At 37.7% G+C, this 25,505-nt stretch overlaps 1 protein-coding gene across 2 annotated transcripts in view; it reads left to right on the top strand.

The window, feature by feature from the left end:
• MYO16 (myosin XVI) overlaps window positions 1-25,505 on the top strand; it is a 417,071-nt gene that overhangs the window by 62,171 nt on the left and 329,395 nt on the right. For both annotated transcript variants that reach the window (XM_036301819.1, XM_036301818.1), the window contains exons 4-8: window positions 2,469-2,577; window positions 7,555-7,679; window positions 12,148-12,273; window positions 19,022-19,097; window positions 22,177-22,330. In XM_036301819.1, the coding sequence (XP_036157712.1) occupies window positions 2,469-2,577; window positions 7,555-7,679; window positions 12,148-12,273; window positions 19,022-19,097; window positions 22,177-22,330 (590 nt within the window). The remainder of the gene's footprint in view (window positions 1-2,468; window positions 2,578-7,554; window positions 7,680-12,147; window positions 12,274-19,021; window positions 19,098-22,176; window positions 22,331-25,505) is intronic.

The following is a 25,505-nucleotide window of genomic DNA, read 5'->3' as shown; positions in this document are numbered from 1 at the left end:
TCGATAAATAAATGTTTGCTGGGCCATCTTTATCAATGAGATGCAGAGAGAACTTGGAAAAATGGGTTTTGTTAGCTTCCTTTCTGCCTGTCACACACGAGTTTATGTGAAACTAGTTATTTGTGAGGCTGTCTTCCTTCCTGGAGCAGGTCCTCTATCTACATTTGTTTCATCAGTCGAAGGGGATGTGAAAGGTTTTTCCTGAGTCCTTTGTTCCTTTATAACCCATCTTAAAAACAATATACCCAGAGGCAAACTTTGGGGTGGCAATCTCTGCTTCCCTTCATCATCCATATGGAAAGACTGAAGGCAGGAAACATACATATGCATATAGTGACTTTGTAATATTATCTCTACACCCTTGAAAGGAAAAGTCAGGAAACTTAGTTTAAAAACTATTATGAAAATTATAATTCTTTGCTTCAATTTTTAATAATTAGTTTAAGTCAGTGTTTGGCTCCTTATTTTCCATTTATTTCAATAAATCTTTGTTAGTACCTAGTATGTGTCAGGCAGTGTAATAAGTGTTGAGAATATAAAGAGGAATAAGACGTGATCTGGGATTAGAAAAGTCTGACTTCTGTGCAAGGAATTATACCTGGTAATTTAGCAGCACAGCCCAGTGAGTGATTAATGGGGTGAAATTTCAATGAATGAGTCCAGAAAAAATATTCAGAATCATGTTTCACTTTCAGACTTTCTCTGAAAGAGCCCCATTACTTCTGAAAGAATAGACATGTTCCTCCAAGTGTCCTACCTCTCTCAAGTAGCTCTCCTAGTTATTTTTGTTGTGATGGATAATAAATGGCTCTTAATTAGATTCACCGTTGCTTTGTGCCCAGATTTTTGGCATAGATAAGAGTCTATCTGAAATGTGTATGCATTGGGAAAAAGAATTACTTGATTATCTCCCACCTATTAGTATTGAAATTGGTAACAACACCATAATGGTTTGTGCCTTAATTGATTCTTTAATAATTGATACTTGGGTACATATGTAAAATCTTATTCTCATGGTTGGAGACTAAAGGAGTGAAATTATTAGCAAAGTCTACTTCAGAACAGTGCCTCAAATAATTACTTTTCAAACTCTAAATAAAAAAAATGAAATCAAATGCCCTAAGAAAATAACATGAAGTCTTTGGGATCTTAAAATTGCTTGCTTTCCTTATGTAAATGAAAATCTGAAATAAATAACTTGATTTGTTCACATAAAGGGGTATCTTTCTATGGGTATAGAATGTGTAATGTAATAAACTCTAAATGGTGAGGTAAGCAGCTTAGCTTATCTGATGGGAAAGTATTAAGATATGGGACATTATACAACTTTTGCGTACTTTTTGTTTGCTTATAATATATTTAGAGCAGTCTTTTGGAAAACCTAATGTGTAGGATATTTATACATACACATATATGAGCGTGCGCGCGCACACACACACACACACACACACACACACACGCGCGCGCACACACACACACAAAAGGCAAACCTCCACATTTTAATATATTAAATTATGAATGTGACAACATTTTATGTAAAGTTATGAATTTGGATATTATATGAATGATAGAACTATATTTATATTGCAATACAGATGCCTATTCACTAAAAAACAACAAGGGGACACTTGGCATTTGTTTGGCCTCAGCTTAACGACATGTTATGGGTAGGTGTATGGGAAATCTTGGACACTGGGAACGTGTTCATGTCTTGCCCTTGGAGAAAATATGTAAACCATGCCTAATCCATTGTATGGAGCTCATTAAACAATGTAAAGCAATGGTGATAATTTATGTGACCAGGCTTTTTAGATAAAAAGCACATTGATCATTGTATTTAAGCTGAGATGGCAAAGGGTGGAGCAGGTGTGCTCAGAGATGTTTGATGGAGGGCCCTTTGAAGCTAAAGGATTTGTAAGAACCATATATCATATATTCCATTTATTAGTGCCTACAGATTATGCTTTTTCTTAGAAAAGCTTCTGGAAAAACGAAAGCCTTATGAAAACATCATGGTGTGAGAACAGCTCTGAGATGAGTTTCTGTGGAGAGCAAGGAGCATGAAGATTTTATAAAATAGTTTGGGGAAGATCAAAGTTCGTACAAGAGTTTTCATTTGGACTCAGCATCCATAAGGTTTTGAGAAATAAGACAGGCTGTATAGGGGTAGCCAGCACACTGGCCTGAGTGGTTCAGTAGCCATGGATTTGATATTTTTGAGTTTAGCAAGAGGGATGGGGAAAAGTAGTTGGGACTCAGGTCTTTCAATGGTCAGTTGAACATTTTTAGACTGTCAGATTTCTCAAAAATATTTAATGTGTTTGTCATAAAAATAATTCCAGTATTCTATAGGATTGTATCTGATGTAAACTATTGTGTACCTGTTTTCCGACTAAGATAGAAATGAAAGGATTGACCTATCTATGTTAACAGTATACATACGTTATATTTGTTTTTTTCACTTACAGGCTGGAGCCAATGTCCTTCTCCAGGATGTTAATGGAAACATACCATTGGATTATGCTGTAGAAGGGACAGAATCAAGCTCTGTTCTATTGACGTATCTGGATGAAAAGGGTAGGCTGAGCTTTGAAAAACTGTAGAGAGATAGACAAAGAGATAGGTTGGTGGCATTATAAGTGTACTTATTTTTTGGGTCTTCCTACATGATTTTCTATTGATACGATTTCCCTAGATTGCATAAAATGAATTATGTTTCTACATTGCAATTCACTTTCCTACTGCAATACATTGTTGGTTTAGTCAATGCAGTTTTGCAAGCCAGCAACATTCTAGAGGCCAACAATGAAGGAACATTTTAACAAGCATTTAAAATCCATAATTAGAGGGACTGGGCTTGCAATTATAATCTATTCTCCACTGGGAGGAGAAGGGAAGTGAACCAGCACAACTGAATTTTGAGTTAATGAGAGTAAGGTCATGTGAAGTGTATTCTCTTAGGAGCCATGGTCCTCTTAAGAATTATTACTGTGGGTACGTCAGGGCATAAGTCAAGGGCAGTTTGCACGGGCATCTCAGCATCCACTCTTGGTGACACTTGGCAACAGAAACATTGTCAGAAGAATGCCCATGATCATGGTGCTGGCCTGCAAAGATGCAGCTGAGGGCTCAGATGTATTTAATGCAAAGAACAGTTAATTGCACAGACCCAGGGTATAATTTCATGAGTAAGTTCAACATTGGCAAAGTGAGAGGTGTTTGAAATCTTTAGCTTGATATGGTATTAAAATAAAGAAGTATGTCCCCTCTTTTATTTTTCTCCTTTATGATGTTTAGGAAAAAATAAAAACAATTAAATTATAATCCCTTCCAATATGGTGTTTTGTCAAAGAAAAGGTTTAAAAATTTTAAGAGCCTCATCGTGCTTGTGACTCTATTCTCACCTCTAAGAAAAGCCCGCACACCTGCCTCTTTGTTTCCTGTGCTCTTTGCCTCCTCCAGATCGCTTGTCCCAGAGGGTTTATTGTGAGGATGGTTTAGGATAATAATAATAATTAGGACTCAGCAGCTATGAGTTCTTAAAAACAGTCTCATTAATTCTGAGAGCAAGGTAAAAGCCACTATTTTCATTCCAGTGAATGTGAGCCTCGCTGTGCTGCTGAAGGTCACTGAGTCATGGCCTGGGTGACAGAGCAGCTTGGGTGCAGGCGCTGTGGTATAGTCAGTCCTTCACATTACGTCTCCCTCAGTCCTTGTACCTACCTGCTCCTACCTGAGGAAAACCCTGCGTTCTTCCCATCTTATTAACTATGACTTTGAGACTAATTACTTCTAAATGGAATGAGCTGAAAGTTATGGGCATTCCATGTTGGGAAGCTTTATTATTTGCACAGCTGCAAAGTTTAACCTGTGGTCACATGATTCTGAACTGACATGAACCTGACTGTCTTTTATTTAGCTGTGCCAGTTCTAAGTTATGTTTTCCTGCTCTTCTTACTGTTCTTAATTTTTAACAGCCATCATGATAAATGTTTTTCTCTGGAAACTAAAGTTAACTATCTTTATTTACAAAAGAATTAACATCCAATATAATAAAGAGCTAATATGCTAATTAGACCAAACAGCCAGACAACCTTCCTGACAACCCTCTGGACAACCCTCCAGACAAAGCCGGTGCTTCGAGGGCTGAGGCAGCCGGGGCTGTGAGGGCCAAGGCAGCAGCTGCTGCTGCAAGGGCCGAGCCCTTTGCTCGAATTTTGTGCACCGGGCCTCTAGTTACTTATAAATATCTTCAACTCATTAAAGGTTTTTGTCTCATAAAAAGTTTTAGTATTTTCTAAAGCAGTATTATCTATTCTGTAGAAATAAAAAGAAGTGTATTCCTTTGAGAGGTTACTTTAAAGAGTGATTAAGAAAAAGAAAAAATGAAAGGAAGGTCCTGACTCTGAATGGTCTGGAGAAAATCTGTCACGGTGATGGCTGTCACAGTTAGTTTGTAAAATACATATTTGCTGGAACAAATTCAATGTAATAGCTCTTACATTTTAAACTCTGTTTTCCATTTGTCACCACTGTGGCACTGGCCTCTGCCTTCCCATCCATCTGCCCCCCTCTCATCTCATTCACAATCTGTTTCCATTTCTGACAGTGTCCCTCCTACTTATCATTTCGGCTGCCACACTTCCTATAAATACCAGCTAATTTGATGTATTCTCCCCTTGTTGGTGCCCCTTTAGAATTATCTGCTGTGACAGCATGGGCCGATGTCCCTAGAAATTTCTAATATTATGAGATGAGATTTTTATTGTTATTTAGCACCCAGTATTTCAGCACTGCATTCTTATAACCAGGCACCTGCAATCCTTGGATTTTCAACCCGCGTCATACAGTTTCAAACCAGAGTACTTATTGTGCTGTCACACCAGGTCACATGTGGCAGGAGGCAGTCCAGGTTGTGAGCAAGTTGATTACATGGAAAATCACTGGTTACAAGTTCTAATTGTACTGTCACCACTGACATACACTATACCTGGGCACAGCAATTAACCTCTGCTCACCGCCTGAGCTGTCTGGGCTGGAAAGTGAGGCAGCCACGGAGGGCTGATTGAGCAGGTGATGCATATTAGATCTCCAGTGCAAAGCAGACCAGCTGGTGTTCAAGGAAATCAATCGATTATAAAATGAGCCAGCATAGAGAGAAAGCAGTACAGGAAGAGCTCAAGGTGGTCCAGGACAGATAGATGCTCACCATGAGGGGAGGGAGTACATATATCTTGGTGTATATGTATACATAGATATACATTCAAGTCCCGGAAAAAGAAATAAAAACAACTTTGCTCAACACATATCATTGCACTGTGCCCTTTCTCCTTCATTCCAAATCGATCATTTTTAAAAAGTAGCCCACCTTTATTCTCCCGAGTTCCTAATCTCTACTCAGCCCACACTCCCTACCAATCCACTGGGAAGGTCCATGCCACCATGTGTCGCCCTTTTTGGTTCTCCATCCAGTGGTCACTTTTCTGTTCTCTAGTACCTCATCTCTCTGTGACAGCTGATGACCTTGATCACACTCTGTTACGGAAACTCTCTCACCTGCAATGACCTTTCCATAGTTTCCCCTTCTATTCCAGCTTTTACTTAGTTTTCTGCAGACACCAAAATGTGGGTAGTTCCCAGGGCTCTGTCTTTCAGTTTGTCTTCTTTTATCTTCCCAAACTACCCTGGCTTATCTTGCCCTCTTCTTTGTGTTGTTCCCACCTGCCTGTTCCCAAGAATGTTCCTATAGCTTAGATATCTTTCAAGACCTGCAGGCTTGTATGCTCAGTTTTCAGTCTCTTGATTTGGATATCAGAAAATTTGAAATAACTTGTCTACATGGAACTTACCCTTTCATGCACTCTATATATGTTATATTTTATCATAACAGCCAGGAACCCAAGTATCTGAACATCACTTTTCATCTCCTAAATCCCTCACATCCAATTGTCACCAAATCTGACAGAGTCTGTTTCCTGGACATCTGACCTTTGATATGCCCATATCTCTCACTAAGTTTGCTATTAGTATCTTAGTGAAAACTCTGGACTTTCTTTTTTGTTTTTATTTTATTATCACTTTTGTTAATCCTTACCTGAGGATATTTTTTTCCCATTGGTTTTTAGAGAGAGTGGAAGGGAGGGTGAGAGGGTGAGAGAGAGAAACATTGTTGTGGGAGAGACCCATTGATTGGTTGCCTCCCACATGCACACCTTGACCAGGGCCATGGATCGAACCTGAAAACCAAGTACATGTCCTTGACCAGGAATTGAACTTGAGAACATTTGGTGTGAAGGCCTATGCTCTAACCGCTGAGAAAAACCAGCCAGGGCAGTCTTTCTATTTTGGAACAGTCTTGGAAACTGGTCTTCTCACCTCTAGCCATTTCTGTTTATTCTTCAGAGGACTCTCAGATTAATCAGTCCACAAATAACCTTATCTATTTATTCTCCTTATTAAAGTTCATTCAAAATGCTGCCCTTAAACCAACCTCTTCAGAATCACCCAGAGTCAGGGTGACAGTGCATCCCTTTTGCCTAGGACAGTCCTACATTGTGCCTGTAGTCAGGGTGGAGGAAAGGGGTTGGGTAGAGGGTTACAGTGCCCTTTTGGCTTGAACATGTTTATTTATCTTTGCTAGAACCAACTTTCTTTGCCTGCTCAACTCTTTTGCTTCCTACAAGTCTTGGCTCTCTTAGGAAACTTACTATGGAGACAAAAATTGGCGTTAGATTCACTTGTAGGAGCTTAGTGGAGAATATTGTGCTAAAATCATGAAATGAATCATTTCAGAGTCAGCATAATAGTAAAATTATCTGTAATAGTATCATAGAATAGCCCCAATACATAATAGATAATGGAGTAAGTAAAAAGTTGAATTGTTAAAAAGACAATGTTACCTGATAAGGGACAGTTAATGAAAGTAAAGGTAGGGTCCAGATTGACTTGATGTGTTAATGTAGTTTCAGTTTTGCAGACAGGCCTCTGACCTCACTGCATGGGATGCAGCTTCTGAGACCTAACATTACTTATATTATCAAATGTATTCAAGTGATAGTAATCAGTATCACATGTACATACTGTTAATTAAACTACAGACTTTATTCAAATTCTTTCCATTTTTCCAAAGATGTATTTTTTAAATCTATTCCAAGATAGATTGCTTTTAGCAGCAACTATTTTGGCCAGAACAATCATAAAGAGTGAAAACTGTATCTTTATACTTTCTTGTAATTTAATTTAGGTACTTTAAAATACTTTCGGCAGTGTGTGTTGATTTATACTAAAGCCAATATCCATTATGAACCTGCCATATGTAAGGTATCGTATCATGAATTTGGGATATAATAAGAGGGAAATTATTCAACACCACCCTCTAGCTGGAAATAGAATGCTTGCAAGAGAAATAATTACATATAGCACTTTGAGTGAGAATTCAAAGTGAAGAGGGGCTTCAAAGACGAACACGTTGGACGAATATAAGATGAAACTATTTTCACTCCAGCATCTGAGAAGCAACTCTACATTCTGTTTGAAAGGCTCTTTTCCCCCTAGGGGTGGATCTGACCTCCCTGCGCCAGATGAAGCTTCAGAGACCCATGAGTATGTTAACCGATGTCAAACACTTCTTATCATGTGGAGGGAATGTTAACGAGAAAAATGATGAAGGAGTAACACTGGTAAGTTAATATACTTGACTCAGAAATATTGCTTAAGCGGAGAATTTAAGTTTATTTTTAAGACATAGAAATGACTATGATTAAATAATGTATTTTTGATTACAAAAGTAATATATATTCATTGTAGAAATTTTAGAAAGCACATAAATATTCAAAGGAAAATACAAATCACTTATGCCACCACCCAGAGAAAACTGATGTTTATATATATGTTGATATATTTTCTTCCAAGCTTCCTTCTTATGCATGTTTCCCCTACAAATTTAGAAGATTTTTTTTGCATCTATTTGTCACTGTGATTTCAGAGATGAAACTTACAGGATAATGTTTTTATTTTAATTTTAAGCAAAACAAACGATGGCTTAGTCTGGTGAATAAATTTCTAAATTCGAGAAAACATTGCTTTTTATTGATATAAGGCATAGCTGCAGTAAGTTAAAAACAGAACAATTAAATTTGGATTGATGTTTCTATAAATATAAGTTCAGTGATCAAAATATGAACATTTGGCCCTATTGACCCATAAAATTTACCTGGAGTGGGCATGCAGGGCTTAAAATTAATTATGATGGAAATATATGCATTAAAGCTCAGAGAAAATAAAGAAGTAAACTAGGACAGCAGAAAAGAGTATGAAGCTCTGAAACATGGGATGTACCGAAGGGGTTGGAGCCAATGATTTTCTACCATGGAAAAAGTATGGTGTGAGGTTGAACACAGGGGCTTTCAAGCTGAACACTGGTAAGTGCAATGACCCTGAGGCAGGACCAGGTATGGTGTGATTGATACACAACAAGGTGCTAAGTTTGGCTTAGCAGAGAAAAGGAGTGAAGAGAAGTAACTAGGGTCAGATCACACATACTGTGGGTCTATGTGAGGACAGTGGCAGTTACTCTGAGTGAGATGAGGACACATTGGAGAGTTCTGAAGAGAGGCAGAGTGCGATTTTACTTCAGTTCTGAAAAGATCACTCACTGAGTGCTGTGTTAAGGATGGACTGTATAATGGCAAGGGTGAAGCTGAGAGTTCCATTAGGAGCCTTTTCCAGTGATTTAGGAAAGCAATGGTGTGGCTCAGCCAAAGGTGGTAGAAGTTGAGGTGATGAGAAGTAGCTAATTTTAGTCAATATTAAAAGAAGTTCCATAAATTTCCTGATGGAAATGTGGTGTGAGAGAAAGAAAAGACTTCAAAATGACTCCAAGTATTTTTTGCTTGAACAACTTGAGTGATGAAGTTGGCATCGAATGAGGTAGAGAAGGCTGAAGATGGAGCTTAGAGCAGGAAATATCAGAATCAGTTCTGGAAATATAAAGTTAGAAGTGCCTCTTAGCCATATTCATGGAGATGTTGAGTTTGTGGTTGGATATTGCAGTCTGAGATTCATGAAATGTCTGGACTAAAGAAACAATTTGGGGAACATTAGCATATATGTGATCTTGAGAACTCCTGACTCAGATGAAATCATGAATTGATATAGCAGAAAAGAGGATTTGGGACTATGCCTTGGGGCTTAGGCAAAAGAGGAAGATCCAGAAATGAGATGAGAAAGAACACCTCCCAAAGTAGGAGGGAAACCAAGAGAATGAGGTGTCCTGGGAGCCAAGTGAAGAACTTATGATGAAAACGAGGATAAGATAGACTATAAAATACTGCTGAAAGGGTCAAGTAAATGGAGATGACAAATTGGCTATTGGACTTGGTAACATGGAGGTTATTGGTCTTCTTATCTAGGGTAGTTTCAGTGCAGTGGTTGGGTCAAAATCCAGTTTACAGTGGGCTATTTAATTAATAGTTCAATTAACACACACACAATACACTAATGCCTAACACATTGTAGAAACCCAATAGAGACTTTGTTTCTTTGTTTGACAGAAGATATTACAACTTTACATACATTTTGAAAAATCATTGTTAAATGACACTAATGTATTATGCTTCAAACACTATTGAATAAAAGGACCTGCCATTGTTCAGTAGGAAAGCTATTGAAATAATCAGTATAGAGTAATAGATCACTCTCATTTTAAACCATCTTCAATTTTGACATTCCCATAAATGTTGCTAATAATTTTTCTGTAGTAACAATCTTCTGGTGATCGTCTTTGAGCTTTTTACAATGAAAATAGTAATGAATGGAAAGCTAGAAAGTTGTCCCTTGGAGACCAGAGTATTTAGCAAGTGACAGTTATATTTGATTCTTAGGTCTAAATTGTTTAGTCTGTTATGTTAATGACTGTCATCGCTGGAGTTGCCTTTCTGTAAGGCACATGTATTTTGTGCTTTCCTGTCTATTGTTGGTGATAACATAAGCACTTTTGTCCTTAGACTGATTTCTATATCCTGAGTTGGAGTGTCAATTGTGGTTCAAAATTAGGTATAATTTTCCACACTGTTAAATTGCTGTGCAAAAAGAGATGCAATTATCAACAAAAGGCTCAATGGAATAAACTTCTAGTAAGATGGTTTTGATGTTGTCTTTTCCTTTTTTAGAATACACACTAAAATAACCAAATATATTACAGCTCTTTTAAAAAGATTTCTTAGTTTACATTACTATTAGTCTGAAAAGGAAACAGAAGCCTTAGAAAAGAACACAGTCCAGCCGAAACCGGTTTGGCTCAGTGGATAGAGTGTCGGCCTGCGGACTGAGGGGTCTTGGGTTCGATTCCGGTCAGGGGCATGTACCTGGGTTGCGGGCACATCCCCAGTGGGAGGTGTGTAGGAGGCAGCTGATCGATGTTTCTCTCTCATCGATGTTTCTAACTCTCTATCTCTCTCCCTTCCTCTCTGTAAAAAGTTAATAAAATATATTTAAAAAAAAAAAAAGAAAAGAAAAGAACACAGTCCAAAAAAGCCATGTTATAGAGCATATGAAAATTAGTTCCTGAGTTTGAATGTATATATGCTCTTGGAAAATACTACTGTAATAATTAGCATATATACCACAAAGATATTGGCTGGTTCTTCACTGTTTTATTATAGAATTTGATATATTACATCTGGCCTTGATACATATGCACTGTTGGAAAACAATTATTCGTGAGATGTAAATACCAAGCATTCTTGTTTTTGTTTCTCTTTGTGATATCGGGAGTGTTGGTTCATCCCGTACTTCTAGTCAAGGACAATAAATAGCCAATGCATGATTTTTCTGGCCATTTTTAGGGAACACAGCTTTTATGGTTACTTTATGTCACAAAACATAGCCTCAATTTAGAGATTAGATTGTCCAGACCCATGTACTATTTAAAACTCACAACCTGAATAACGTCCAGGCTCATTGATCTTTTTAATGCCATACTCCCCTTTAATCATATGGTGTAGCTCATGAATCCCTTGCCAATGTAATAGTTTTATGCAATACAAAATGGTGCATAGAATTACATAGAAAGCCAGTTATGTTGAAATATAGTAATCATATTGAAATTAAATTTGTTATATGTAATGTTTGTGCTTCTTTATTAATTAATACACTAAGTAACAGATCTAATGATTACCATGACTTTACAGTAGAGTTGGACATGGGTGATATTTGGAGATATTTGCTATAATATTAATGTGATATGAAAGTATAATTTCTTCTGCTAATTTTTCCTTAATTGCTTTAACTGTAAAATAAATCATGTAGTTACTTAATAACCTAATTGAAATTGGATTGGATGACAGTTTACTTAGAAAGAAAGGCTATGCCTTAGAAACAGGAATCACCACATCTGAAAAATTTGAAAGGTTCTCCAAACCCTGAGCTCATCACTGTAGTTCCTGAGGCCTCATTTCTGAACTTGGTTTCTCAATGTAAACTGTAATCTATAATAATAAAATCTTAATATGCTAATTAGACCAGATGTCCTTCCGGATGACCTTCCGGACAAAGCCAGGGCTGCTAGGAAAGCACGGGTCCCGAGTGCCTGCCATTGAGAAACCAAGCTGGGAGAATGTCAAAATGATAGCTGCACAATCATTTTAAAGCTTGTCAGGATTCATTCATCCTCTCCAGTTCCTGTCCCTTTTATGTGTATAAAAGCATCACAGGATCACATTTTCTGTTGTCATTTGTATCTTTCAATCTCTTTCCTAAAACACCAAATGCAGTGCTAGAACTTTAGAGCTAGTCAGTACATGTGTGACTTCTGGACAAGTAGTGATAAAGTATTGAATTATTATATTTCGTATTTAAAAGTATTCATATTATAGTAGAAAGGCACATTAGAGAGGAAAATAGGAATTACATGAAAAACTGTACCTTGTCAGAGTCAGAAGGAAAACAATACTTAATTAACCCATAAGCCTTTTTCAAACAATGATGACATTCACTTGTACCAAATAAATCAAAGTATATATGTTTCTTTTATTAAGGTCTCTGTATTTTAGGTTCAATACTTTATTAAATTGCTCTCTTTAAACCACTGAATAAATTACGATGCTGCTGCTTTTTAAAGATAAATAACAAAATATCTCTTTATTGCAGTTACATATGGCATGCGCCAGTGGCTACAAGGAGGTAGTGTCTCTCCTCTTGGAACATGGGGGAGACCTCAACGCAGTGGATAATCAGTACTGGACCCCACTTCACTTGGCAGCAAAGTATGGCCAGGTAAGTGAGTTCCTGAGCTATTTTATAATCAATGCATCCTTTTATATTAATTTTATTTCAAATTATGTACTAATCATTATGTAACCTGACTTTTAATGGTATGGTCTTACTCAACAAATGTTTTATGAATAAAAAAACATTTACTTTTAAAATGACAAATAATAACATATATTCCTTAGGACTTGGCATACTAGCATACTGCATATTCTACTCAAAATCATTCAAGAAATGATCAAAAACATAAATATCCTTTATAATATAGACTTAACACAGTTTTCTTAATATTATATAGTTCTTATAAGTTTACTGTTTCATGAGACTGTAATAATTCTGTTTGTTTTCTACAATTAGTAGATGTAAAGTAAAATTACATTTTGTATTTTATTTTTCTCCATAAATTATATTTCATTTTAGTGAATGAGGGATGGGTAGCAATTCTTTCTCTGAATTGACTTTTTGCTATAGCTAATACATCTTAAGACACTAATACACAAATTAATTTTTACTAGGCACCCTTATATCCTGAAGAAGGAGCAAAATCACAGTCAGATAAAATGTGTCTTGGAGAGAGAGAGACATGTTGTATGTATCCATGACAAAAGATAAAGGAATATATTAAACTAATAAAACAGGTTAGCTATATAGTAAAAATACTTTCAACAGGTTTTATTGATGAAAGTAGATTTTAAAAAATGTTATTTTACTCTGTTATGTTTAACCATAAAAACATCATTTAATGATTAATATATATGCCAGATGTGAGACCTGCCAAGCCTCAGTGATATAAGGAACATAAGCTGAGTTCACTTGCTACTTCCTTCTTTTTTTTTTAATTTATTATTATTTTTTTTTATTGATTAAGATATTACATATGTGTCCTTGTCCCCACGTTACCCTCTACCCCCCACCCCCCCCACCCCCGCTCATGCCCTCACCCCCCCGTTGTCCATGTCCATTGATTAGGCCTATATGCTTGCATATAAGTCCTTTGGTTGATCTTTCCCCCTTACCCCCACCCTCCCCTACCTTCCCTCCAAGTCCCGACAGTCCAATCAATGCCTCTCCGTCTCTGGATCAGTCCTTGTTCATCAGCTTATGTTGTTCATTATATTCCACAAATGAGTGAGATCCTGTGGTGTTTATCCGCTCTCAAGTTCCATCCATGCTGTGGCAAATGGTAAGAGTTCCTTTTTCTTCTTCCTCTTCTTAAAGAATACCTTTCAGCATTTCATATAATGCTGGTTTGGTGGTGATGAACTCCTTTAGCTTTTTCTTATCCGTGAAGCTCTTTATCTGACCTTCTATTCTGAATGATAGCTTTGCTGGATAAAGTAATCTTGGTTGCAGGTTCTTGCTATTCATCACTTTGAATATTTCTTGCCAGTCTCTTCTGGCCTGCATGGTTTCTGTTGAGAAATCAGCTGACAGTCGTATGGGTACTCCCTTGTAGGTAACTGACTGTCTTTCTCTTGCTGCTTTTAAGATTCTCTCTTTATCTTTTGCTCTTGGCATTTTAATTATGATGTGTCTTGGTGTGGTCCTCCTTGGATTCCTTTTGTTTGGGGTTCTCTGCGCTTCCTGGACTTGTAAGTCCATTTCTTTCACCAGGTAGGGGAAGTTTTCTGTCATTATTTCTTCAAAAAGGTTTTCAATATCTTGCCCTCTCTCTCCTTCTGGTACCCCTATAATTCTGATGTTGGTACGCTTGAAGTTGTCCCAGAGGTTCCTTACACTATCTTCATATTTTTGGAATCTCTTTTCTTTTTTCTTTTTCGGTTGGGTATTTTTTGTTTTTTTGTATTTCAAATCTTTGACTTGATTCTTGGGATCCTCTTTTCTGCTGCTGGATCTCTGTAAATTATTCTTTATTTCAGTCAGTGTATGCTTAATTTCTAGTTGGTCCTTTTTCATGTCCTCCATGGTCTCCCTATACTTATTGAGGGATTCATTAAATTTATCGGCGGTTTCCATAAAATTCTTGAAAAACCTTATAACCGTGGCCTAAAACTCTATATCCAATCGTTTGCTTTCCTCCATTTCTGCCATTTGTGACCTGTTTCTTTGTCTCCGCATTTTGGCAGCTTCCCTGTGTTGATAGAGTGGCCCTGTGCGCCAGGTGTCCTGTAGGGCCCAGTAGCTCAGCCTCCCCAGTTACCTGGGGTGGACACTCTTGGTGCACTCTTGGTGCCTTGGTTGTTGTAGAATCACTGGGAGGAATTGACCTCTAGGCCAATTGGCTGTGAGAATCAGCTGTGTCTAAAGTGGGAGAACTTCTGTGCTGAAGACACCCTTCTGGGGCAAGACTTGCTTCAGTGGGGCTTTGGTGCTCACTGAGTCTGCTCCCTGAGTGCGTCCCTTATGGATCTGAGGAGTTGCAGTCTGGATGGACCCCCTCTGACCACTGGGTACAGTGGCTCCTGGATCTAAGGAGGTGCTAATTCAGCCTCTGCCTGAGGCCACACAGCAGGAGCCACGAAGAGGCTCAGCTGTGAAGCAATGCAAGCCGCTGCGGGGCCTTGGGCCTTCTCTTGGAAGTTCCAGGTCTGCCTGGTTCGGCTGCAGTTAGGTACATTCACATGCAAAAGCCTCTGCCGCAGCCTGGGTGGGGCGAGGTCTCAGGGAGTCAGAGGGCGGAGAAAGCAGCCATGGCCGATTCTCCGCCCGGTCGCGCGTCTCAGTGTTCCGGTAACGGCTGCAAGCACCTCTGAGGGAAAGCCGCCCTCAAGTTCGCTCGCTGCCGGACAGACCAGCCTCTCCCCGTATGAGTCCTGGGTCCCCAGAGACTTCCCGGAACCGGAGTTCAGAGCAGTCAGGAGCTTGTGACTCAAAAAGTCAGCCGCGTCCTCAGGCGCCACCCCCTTTCCTCGCGTGCGCGCGCCGCCGTACCTCTGCACTTCACCTCCGCAGCGCCTCTGGCTCTCAGCGTGCTTTTCTTTCCTTCTAGTTGTGGAATTTACACTCAGCCAGCCTTCCTGTTGTTCTGGATGATGTTTGCTCAGTCCTTTGCGGTAATTTTCAATTGTTGTGTGAGGCGATATTTTCCCGGTGTTTACCTATGCCGCCATCTTAGTTGCTCTCCGCTACTTCCTTCTTAAAGCTTCCTGAAGTTTCCTGCCACACAAAAGTCACAAGATAGAAGAATCAGTGATTAAACAGGCAGAGAGAATTAGTGGATATCAGTACTCTCACCCATTTACCTATCACATTAGAAAAACTTCCAAACTTTGGGTTTTCTCTTATTTTTCAACTAGAGGCCCGATGCATGAAATTCGTGCAAGAGTAGGCCTTCCTTCCCCCGGCTGCTGGCACTGGTTTCCCTCTGGCACCCAGGACTCGGGTCTCCCTCTGGAACCCGGGACTTGGGCTTCCCTCCTGCCGCTGGCAGGCACTCGGGACCCGTGCTTTCCTAGCAGCCCTGGCTTTGTCCGGAAGGTCGTCCGGAAGGACATCTGGTCTAATTAGCATATTAAGCTTTTATTATTATAGATTACAGTTTACATTCAATATTATCTTGTATTAGTTTCAGTGTACAGCACAGTGGTTAGACAGTTATATCCGTTACAAAATGTTTCCCCTGATATTTCCCGTACCCAACAGGCACCATACATAGTTATTACAGTACTCTTGACTATATTTCCTATGCTGTATCTTACATCCCTGTGACTATTTTATCGTCCCAATCTATCCTCCCAATCTCTTCACCTCTTTCACCCAGCTCCCAACTCCCCTCTCATCTGGGAATCAGATGTCTGTGTCTATGAGTCTGTTTCTGTTTTGTTTGTTCATTTATATTGTTCTTTAGATTTTACATATAAGTGAAATCATATGGTATTTATCTTTCTCTGACTGATTTATTTTAATTTATTTTACGTAGCATAATACCCTCTAGGTCCATCTGTGCATTCACAAATAGTTAAGATTTTCTTTGAAGTTTGGGGTTTCTAAATCTATGTTTTCAGCCTAGAGAAACATGGTATTGGAATTACATGGAAAATACAATTCAGTGGCTGCATTTGCTTTGGGAGATGCAGAGTAATTAAGACTGATGTTCTTATTACTCCTCCTCCAGTGTGCCAGCTACATTTCCAACACTCGTCATTTATTAACATTAAGTGACTTAAGAAACTTTCCAATGGCTTTATTTTTTTTTAACCCAGTTGCAAAATATTTTCCCCCCAACTTTTAGAAACCATTATTCCTCACTTTTTTTTTTTAGGTCTCCTATACTTTCTTCTATGTTCCAGACTCTCCCCACCACACGAACACACCTATATTTGAATCTGCCCAATGAAATGGTTAAGCCAGCCTGTTTGGAGAGCTTCCGTAGCCCCCTCATTGGCTCTGAGTACCAGCCACCACTCGCTGGCTGTGTGAACCTAATAAGCCTTAATAGTCCTTCTTCCACCGAGCCCCAGGGTCTTCAATTAGTGACAACCATCAACACATCTGTTTACGGGGGAATTGTTACATAGCTCAGAAGACTGTTGAGAATAAAGAAGGCAAATGCATCACTGAAGTATCAAAGAGCATATGTCCTAGTCAATTGATCCAGCTGTTAGATTTGTACAGAGAGATGTTGGACATAATGTTTTCTAGCAATGGCCATTTACAGGGTGCAAATGAGTCAGATTTTTAAAACAATTTCACCTTTATCCTCTGCTTCTGTAGAAAATAAGTAGCCATTAATTCTGTATTTTATAAATCCTTATACATTTTAGTACAAAGGTTAGGATCTGAAGATTATATATGTCTTTTCAGTTTTGCTCCATTAAACCTACTAGAATGGGTTCTTCACCAGAATGTAAGCTCCAGAACAGCAGAGATGTGATTTGTGTGGCCCACTGAGCCATCCTGTAGCCAGCAGAGTAACTGAAGGAATTAAATGGACAACTCAATCAACCAGGAACTAAAAGCAAAGTTCTGCTGAGAGTTAGAGTGAGGATTTAACGTTAGGATATATGACAGCAGAACAAAAATATTCTTCCTCAATTCAAACTAAAATTAAGGAATAACTAAGAGATTTATGTTAATAGAAGATTTTGAGTAAATTGTATCTTTATTTTTTGTCAAGAATATACCATATGATATCTAGAATTATTTTAAAAATTCTTTACACTACCACTTAATATTCATTTTGGAAATGATATTTTAGGAACAGGTTTTATTTGAATTATCAATTTGTATGCATGGGAGATTTGTAACTCTCCAAAGACATTTATTGTAAATAAATGCATCTCAGTTGAGAAAAAATGTGATAAATGCTAACGTTTTAGAAAGACTCGTGGCATTTTTAGAGTCATTCACAGCAATTTCAGTTTTTTATAAATATCTTATAAATATAAATACCTTTATGGAAAAGTAGTTTATAATTTATAACAGTATTTATAGTATTTATTACTTTCATTTATACTTAGATGGCATATATATTTTAAAACTTCCCTTTATACATACATTAACTTTTTCATTGAGAACAAAGAAATACCTGTTCTTCTCTAAAACTGAGAACTGAACAAGTTATGTGAGCAACAGTTCTTTCAAGAGTTGTACAGAAGATAAAATTTGATTCTAGCCTTGTACATATTTTAGTGTTATTAATAGCATTGGAAATAGTATAGTAAAAGATAAGAAAATGATTGTGAAATGTTGAAATCTAAATCTCTTCAAAAGTACTTTATATCACACAACTCTTACATCTTAACGTTCAAAGGAGTCATTTGTATTCTCAAATACATTTTTACCTAAGTATGTAAGAATGGAGATATATTTAGATTTTTTCTTCAGATATTTCTTCTTTGCTTTGGAAAAAACAACACTGTCTGGATTTGCTCCTACCCCTCTGAGCACACAGTATTGAAAAGCTCTGTGTTCTGTCCTAGGTTCTCTCCCTTCCCAATATTTATGTCTTTAGAAGTCTTCCTCCTACAGCTTCAAAGACTCTGCATGTTCATGTCTCCCAAAGCCTCCTCTCTTCTCATGTCTCTCCCAAGTTCCAGACTCAAGAGGACCACTGCCCAGATAGTAATTCCTGTCAACCTGCCTTCAAACTCAACTTGTGTACAAAGAGAATGATCATCTTCTTTTTCCCATTTCCAATCTGTTGCCTTCTTTTCTATTTAATCATTTACTGGGCATTATTATTTTCTTATTTTTCCTCTCCTCGCTCATAACTATTAAACCACTGAGCCCCAAAACTCTTACCTAGTAAATGGATTTTAGCTATATTCATGTGTGTCCTCGCTGCCTTCACCCTCATCCAGTGCTTCAGCATCTCTACATCAGGATTATCCTGCCAACCTCCTAACAGAGCTCCCTGGCCCTCCCCCACGCCATTCTAAGTACAAAAATAATCAAACCATTTCAACTCAACATCCTTTCCATTGCTGTCGATATGTAATGCCCATGCCATAAAATAATTTATGAATCCTGTGTGCCTGGGCTTCTGCTTAACTCTCCAGCTCTAGTTCTCCTGCCTTCTCCCACCAGGTTTGAGGATGAAGCCATAGTGAACTTCTTTCAGATTCTGTAGTATGCCATCATGCACATCCTTTACATGTTCTTTGCTGTTCTTGAAAATGTTAAATGGTCAAATCTGACCTAACTTTGCAGGACTACACTGTGATGTTATGCTAATGCATTCTCATTTCTCCAACCTTAAATGCCCCTTGAGGCCATGAATGTGTATTATTTACTGATGAATCTTCAGTATCCAGCATGATGTTTCCTATTTCAATCATCTCTAATGTTTCAGACAAACCTGGTGAAACTTCTTTTGATGCATCAGGCAAATCCAAACCTTCTGAACTGCAATGAAGAGAAGGCCTCAGGTAGGTAATGAGTGTCCTGGGACCACTGAGCAGTCAGTGTTTCCTTCCTGTCGTATATAAGTTGTTCATCATGAGCGTAACTAGGAAATGAGAGTCAGCCTCTCTGAGAAGCTCTGTGAAAACCAGCCCAGTTTAATATGATTCACGATTCAGATGCCCTGATCCAGGACAAGGGGACATTAGAGAGCAGTTATGTTAATGGGTTACTGTGTCCTTCCTTTACAACTTGCTTTTCAGGCTTAAACTTCCAGGCGGCGATTCCTGCAGTGTCATTACTTTAAAAGATTTTTTTGCTTTTGTGTTAACTAGTTTCTCATCAGACCCAATACATGCTTGTTCATTAAGGTATTTTTAAATAGTTAACATAACAGTATTTTTTTCTGCACAGATGTTTATACTGCTAGAAATAGAGACTGATATGCTAAAGATAATTTAAAAGTTTAAAAAACTTAATTTAATGTTACTTATTTTAAAAAATATATTTTTGAAAATTTCTAAAGTTGTAAAACAATATTTTTTGATTTTTTTTTAAAGAGAGAGAGGAAAGAAGAGAAAGAGGAAGGGAGGGAGAGAAAGAGAAGGAGAGAGAAACATTGATTTGTTTTCCCACTTATTTATGCATTCACTGGTTGATTCTTGTACGTGCCCTGACCAGGAATTGACCCTGCAGCCTTGGCATATCGGGATGACACTCTAACCAATTGAACTACCCAGCCAGAGCTACAGTTCTTTTTACTAGTATTCTTTTATATGTTCATATATGCAGTTTAAAAATTGATGTAACATTCATTTTTTAGCTTTTAGAAAATTTGACAACAATGCTACTACTCATAAATTACTTTGGTATATTAAAAAAAAGAATTCTATCCTGACCAGTGTGGCTCATTTGTTGAGTGTCCACCCATGAACCAGGAAGTCACAGTTCAATTCCCAGTTAGGGCACGTGCCCAGGTTTTGGGCTGAATTCCCAGTAGTGGGCATGCAGAAGGCAGCCAGTTGATGATACTCTCTCATCATTTTTGTTTTTATCTCTCTGTCTCTCTCTTTCCCTCTCTCTGAAATCAATAAAAACATATTTTAAAAAAGAATTCTAAGCAACAAAGAGAAAAGTCTAGTAGAAAGAACAAAATATAAAAATTTTGATGGTAGTAATTGATCAGAATAACTTATATTTACTTATTCTTCTTGTTGCTATAACTACTAGCCTCAAATTTATTATTTGATATACTTATAAGAGGGAGTATGATTAATTGATAAACATCTAGTTTAAGGCAAAATGAGGGGTTTTTTTCTATTTCTTACATTATTGGAATTAAGTATTATTATTGAGTGTTTTTTCATCTTTGCTAAAATAAACTGATGATTTAACAAACAGAACTATGATGGCTTGACAGTCTCAAATGTTACAACAGGCTAATATTAATGATAGTGTAGTAATTTTAACATGAACAACAAAAAAGTATGTCTAATAAATATGAATTAATAGTTTTCTTCTATTTTTTAATAAATATATTTATTTTGAAATATATCACACCTTCTGTTAACTCTAGTCTAGTTCTAACATATCACAATTTCAAGTTCATATCTTTATCTTCTTGCCCAGAGAAGGGAATAAATATAATTGACCCTTGACTGCATAGGCTCCCATCTGTCACACTTCCACCTTTAGGTCTAGTGTCAACTGTGCCAAACAGACATCCAAGGTAATGGACAGTTCTGGAGCCCCAGGGAATGACTAAATCCCCGGTCTACACTCAGCCTGACCACCTCCGGCATAGTGTATGGTGACTCAGACAATTTTGTCCCTGTTGGTCATGCCATGTCTACCATCAATGTAACCCCTTTTCTATGCCATGTTGGTCATGAGAGACACTATGATGTGATCATAGGAGTCCCTCAATAAACATTTATTGATTGAATGAAAATATTTCTCTCACACACAAGGGACAAAGACCAATAATGCAGTGAGAGGTTAAGAGTAAATGCAGGATATCCCAGCATCTTATCCAAGAGCAAGAAGAATGAACCAGATAAAACAATAGTGCAGTGAGAAGTGAACTTGACACATATTTTGACTGAGCAAATGAAAATTATCACAGTGCCATATTAGGTTCTTGCTGTTTTGTGTTTCTTAAACTTGGAATGGACACATAAAAATTATGTGGGGAAATAAAAGCAATTTGGGGCATAGCTGTTCGGTGAGGCAGAAATAATCTCCCTAGGTAAAGAAGCTGAGCAGCCTCCTAGTCATTATGTGATTATGATTTAACCTAAAGTAAATGATGATAAAATCCTGGCATAAGTACCTTCCTGTGGTAGGTGAATTACTGCTTCCAGCCCATAAAACCACATAAGTCAAGTTTATAGACAAAGATGGTCATGCAGTTTAGTTACGAGGGTTGAAAGGAGCAGATGACTCCATTAGGTTCCTGGTTGTTATTAATGTGAATTTTTCTCAGGATTTATTGATTCCTAGTATCATTTGTTAATAAGTATAAGTTGATTAATTCCCATCTTTGTTGCTGTCCAGATATGTTCAGATGTCACTGTTAATGTGTAATTTATAAGGAACTATAGTAATCCATATTTCAGATAGAGAGGCTAGAGTCTAGACACACTATTTTAATACATAGCTATTTATTTGTACATCTACCCATTTAGTAAAATGTTTTAGAATGCTTCCTACATGTTTTATAATAGCCCAGTCATTCTGAATGTATAATATTTTTTATCATTTTGCTTCATACTCACCAAGATGAAGGAAGAGTTTCCTGACAATAAAATGACATTAAGTTCTCTCAAGCTTAGCTTCTCGATGATTTACATTTTACACATCTCCTCTTAGTGAAATTATTTTTATATATGTTTCATTTCAGTTATAATTAAAGATGTTACTAAAGTGAAAAAGACAGTATTTTTAAATGGCAGCACTGCAATTTTGTTCCTGGCATAAACTTTTAATGTTTTTATTTTTGCTACATGTGCTGATAAATTTTAGCATTTTCAGAACTATAGAAAGTAAATAGTTTTCTGTGGTTTCACCATCCACTTTTTCTGATTTTCTTATTGGTTCTTGTAGATATCGCTGCATCTGAGTTTATTGAGGAAATGCTGCTGAAAGCCGAAATTACCTGGGAAGAAAAAATGGAAGAGCCTTTATCTGTGCCTACCTTAGCACAAGAGGAACCCTATGAAGAGATCCTTCATGACCTGCCAGCTCTTTCCAGTAAGCTGTAAGTGCCTTCTTTATACAAGGAGAAAGCTGTAGCCCTGGTTCTCTGCTGACTTAATTATTCTCATTTGTCTTCCCCACTAATCACCAGTCATTCATTCTAAAGTAAATATTAAGCCTATCTCTCAACTGAAAGCTAGAAAATTGAAGTTACATGTTAATATATTTATCAAAAGATACATGGTGACAATCACGAGTTTAGCCTACTCTTATGAATATGCTCTGATTTTGTAAAACATCACTATTTCAATAATTAGATATATTTGTCACCATGAGAGCAGAGATAATATTTTAAACACACTCCATGTTGTTGTTTTTTAGCTAAACGGGTATGTAAGGTTGCCAATGACTATCATAATGGCTAGATTTCCTAAGGTAGGAAATATAAATATTCATTTTTTCTCTCTAAAGTATAAAACCAATGATTATTTTTGTTGTCTGAAATATCTCCTAAATACTAACACATGCTGCAAGGGGGATATACCTTAAAAACATCATGCTAAATGGACAAAGTGAGAAAGAAAAGTCCATATATGATATGATTCGATTGATATGAAATGTCCAGAATTATCAAATCCATGCAAACAGAAAGCATATGAGTGTTTTCCAGGAGTGGGCAGAAGGGGTAAAGAGGAGCGTCTCTGAATGGATGTGAGTCTTTGGAAATGATGGAAATGTTCTGGAAGTAGGTGGTTACACAAACCTGTGAATATAAAAAGCAGAGAAGTGTACACTTTAAAAGCATGTATTTTGTGCTCTGTGAATTATATCTCAACAAAATAAATAAACACATAAAGCAAAAAAGATAAAATATAGTTCAGGTTGAAAGCAAAATCTGCTGTGTACAACCAGTGAGACCTAGAGGAAGTTGCCTCCTTGTATAAACACGTTTCTTTTCTGCCGGTGGCGATTATTTCTAATATGTATTTGGGACATTCGAAGGGACTTTGAATAAATAGCACTATCTAGCTTCTGGACAATTGGAGAAATAATCAAAGAGAAAAAAGGAGTCCAAATCACACCTGCTCCATGATAGAGGGTGCATGGGAGGACATAGCTAAATGTGGCAGCTGGAAGGGGTTGTGAGTATATTCCATTGTTGGGCAGCTCTACCAACAAGGCACTTAGAGACCAGATGAGGCCTCCCAAGGGAGGGGCTCCCAGACCAGGTCACAGTGTGGAGGAGGAGGAAGAGCTGTGCTCTCTGCAGGAAGGCTTGCTGCAAGAAGAAGGAGACAGGGGCTCAGGAGCCACTCTTCCCAGATTCAGACAATTCATTCCACTTCTTAAATGTAGCGGGAGGCCCAGAATTAGCATGACTCCATTTCTCTTCCTGGGAATTTGAAAAGATGCTGCCTACAGACATGCCCCCAAGGCTGTTAACAATGAATACGTGAGCTCAAAGAGGAAAACTCTTATTTCAGAGCCTGTTCCCTCTTGCTGGCATTCAAAAACACTTTTAATTTAAAATTAATCTAGATAATTCAGAGGCTAAAGCCATATGTAAATACACTGACCTCTACTTAATACTAAGATATATTCATTATTGAATTGTTGTTTTTTTGATCCTCACCTGAGGATTTGTTTTTATTGACTTGAGATATAGAGAAAAGCATCTATGTGAGGGGAAAAACATCAATCAGTTGCCTCCAGTACATGCACCAACCAGGATTCAAACCGCAACCTAGGTATGTGCCCAGATTGGAAATGGAACCCACAACCAACTGATGCTTCAACCAGGGGAGCCACCCTACCAGGGCTGGATTGTATTTTTTTAACTTTGTTGTAAATTTTTGTGTTAGACACTATGCTAAGAACCTTCATGGGTTATCTTATTCCATATTCTAAGCCTTATTTTGTGTGATAAATCATGAATTAGCCAGAATAAGAACATCACTTCTACTGTGCCCCACCATTATTAGTAAATGTCTTTCTATGTTTTAATATATAATCAATAGGATATTCCTACATTATTGTATTATCCCTTATTTCATGTTTCTAATCTCTCTTTTATCCAGTGAACATTATTATGGTCTTTATTTGTTACCTGGTTTTCAAGTTCATGTTTCAAATGAGCAGGTTAGATTTAACTCCAAAGATTCTTTCTAAGTATAATATTCCCAATCTGGTCTCTATTTGTAAAGCTTGTAGGTTTCCTCTCTCTGCTTTAAATTTACAACTGTTCTCATATTTGACTGCTGTTCCCTACTGCATTCTTTCTTTCCTGCTGACTGGGTGCCTCCTCGCTGTGCTGTCTTTTCTGTCCTTAGATATATATATTTTAGTGCCTAAATACCGTTAGTGCTGCTATGGAACCAGCTGCTGCTGAATATGCCGTTTGGTATTTGAACATGGAAATGCTCTCCTAGGGTTTTTAATCACGGGGGAGTTCTGATATGTGCTAACTTTTGTTTCTAATTTTCTATTTCATGGAGTTCTTGAGTTGGAAGTCACAAAAATTCTGCACAATGCCTAAATAGAGTAATTTACTAAACAATTGTGGGTTTTCACTTATTAACAGTAATGATAATTTATAATAACAGTAATAAAAGCTTTTTGTTGTGCAGTTAGAAGGTGTCAGGACTTGTGCAAAGTAGTTTACATGGATAATGCCATTTAACCCTCAACGCAATACCTGAAAGTACTTGCTATCACTGTCCTTTTTACATCACTGTCCGATATTCAGACTATAGTGACCTGAGTCAACACACACAAATATAGCCAACCTTACACTGTTTCCGTGAGAAGGGCCTTTTTTCCCCTTTCTTTGTTGATTAAGGTATTACATATGTGTCCTTAACCCCATATTGCCCTCCCCACCCCATTCATGCCCTAACCCAGGGGTGGGCAAACTTTTTGACTCGAGGGCCACAATGGGTTCTTAAACTGGACCGGAGGGCCGGAACAAAAGCATGGATGGAGTGTTTGTGTGAACTAATATAAATTCAAAGTAAACATCATTACATAAAAGGGTACGGTCTCTTTTATTTTTAGTTTTATTCATTTCAAATGGGCCGGATCCGGCCCGCGGGCCGTAGTTTGCCCACGGCTGCCCTAACCCCTCTGGTGTCTGTGTCCATTGGTTATGCCTATATGCATGAATACAAGTCCTTTGGTTGATTGCTCCCCCTAACCCCTCCCCTCTCCTACCTTCCCTCTAAGGTTTGAGCATCTGG

Source organism: Myotis myotis, unplaced genomic scaffold, assembly GCF_014108235.1.
Source record: "Myotis myotis isolate mMyoMyo1 unplaced genomic scaffold, mMyoMyo1.p scaffold_m19_p_3, whole genome shotgun sequence".
Classification (NCBI taxonomy): Eukaryota; Metazoa; Chordata; class Mammalia; order Chiroptera; family Vespertilionidae; genus Myotis; species Myotis myotis.
The sequence above is the reverse complement of the archived record's forward strand: the minus strand, read 5'-3'. Positions and strand labels throughout refer to the sequence as shown.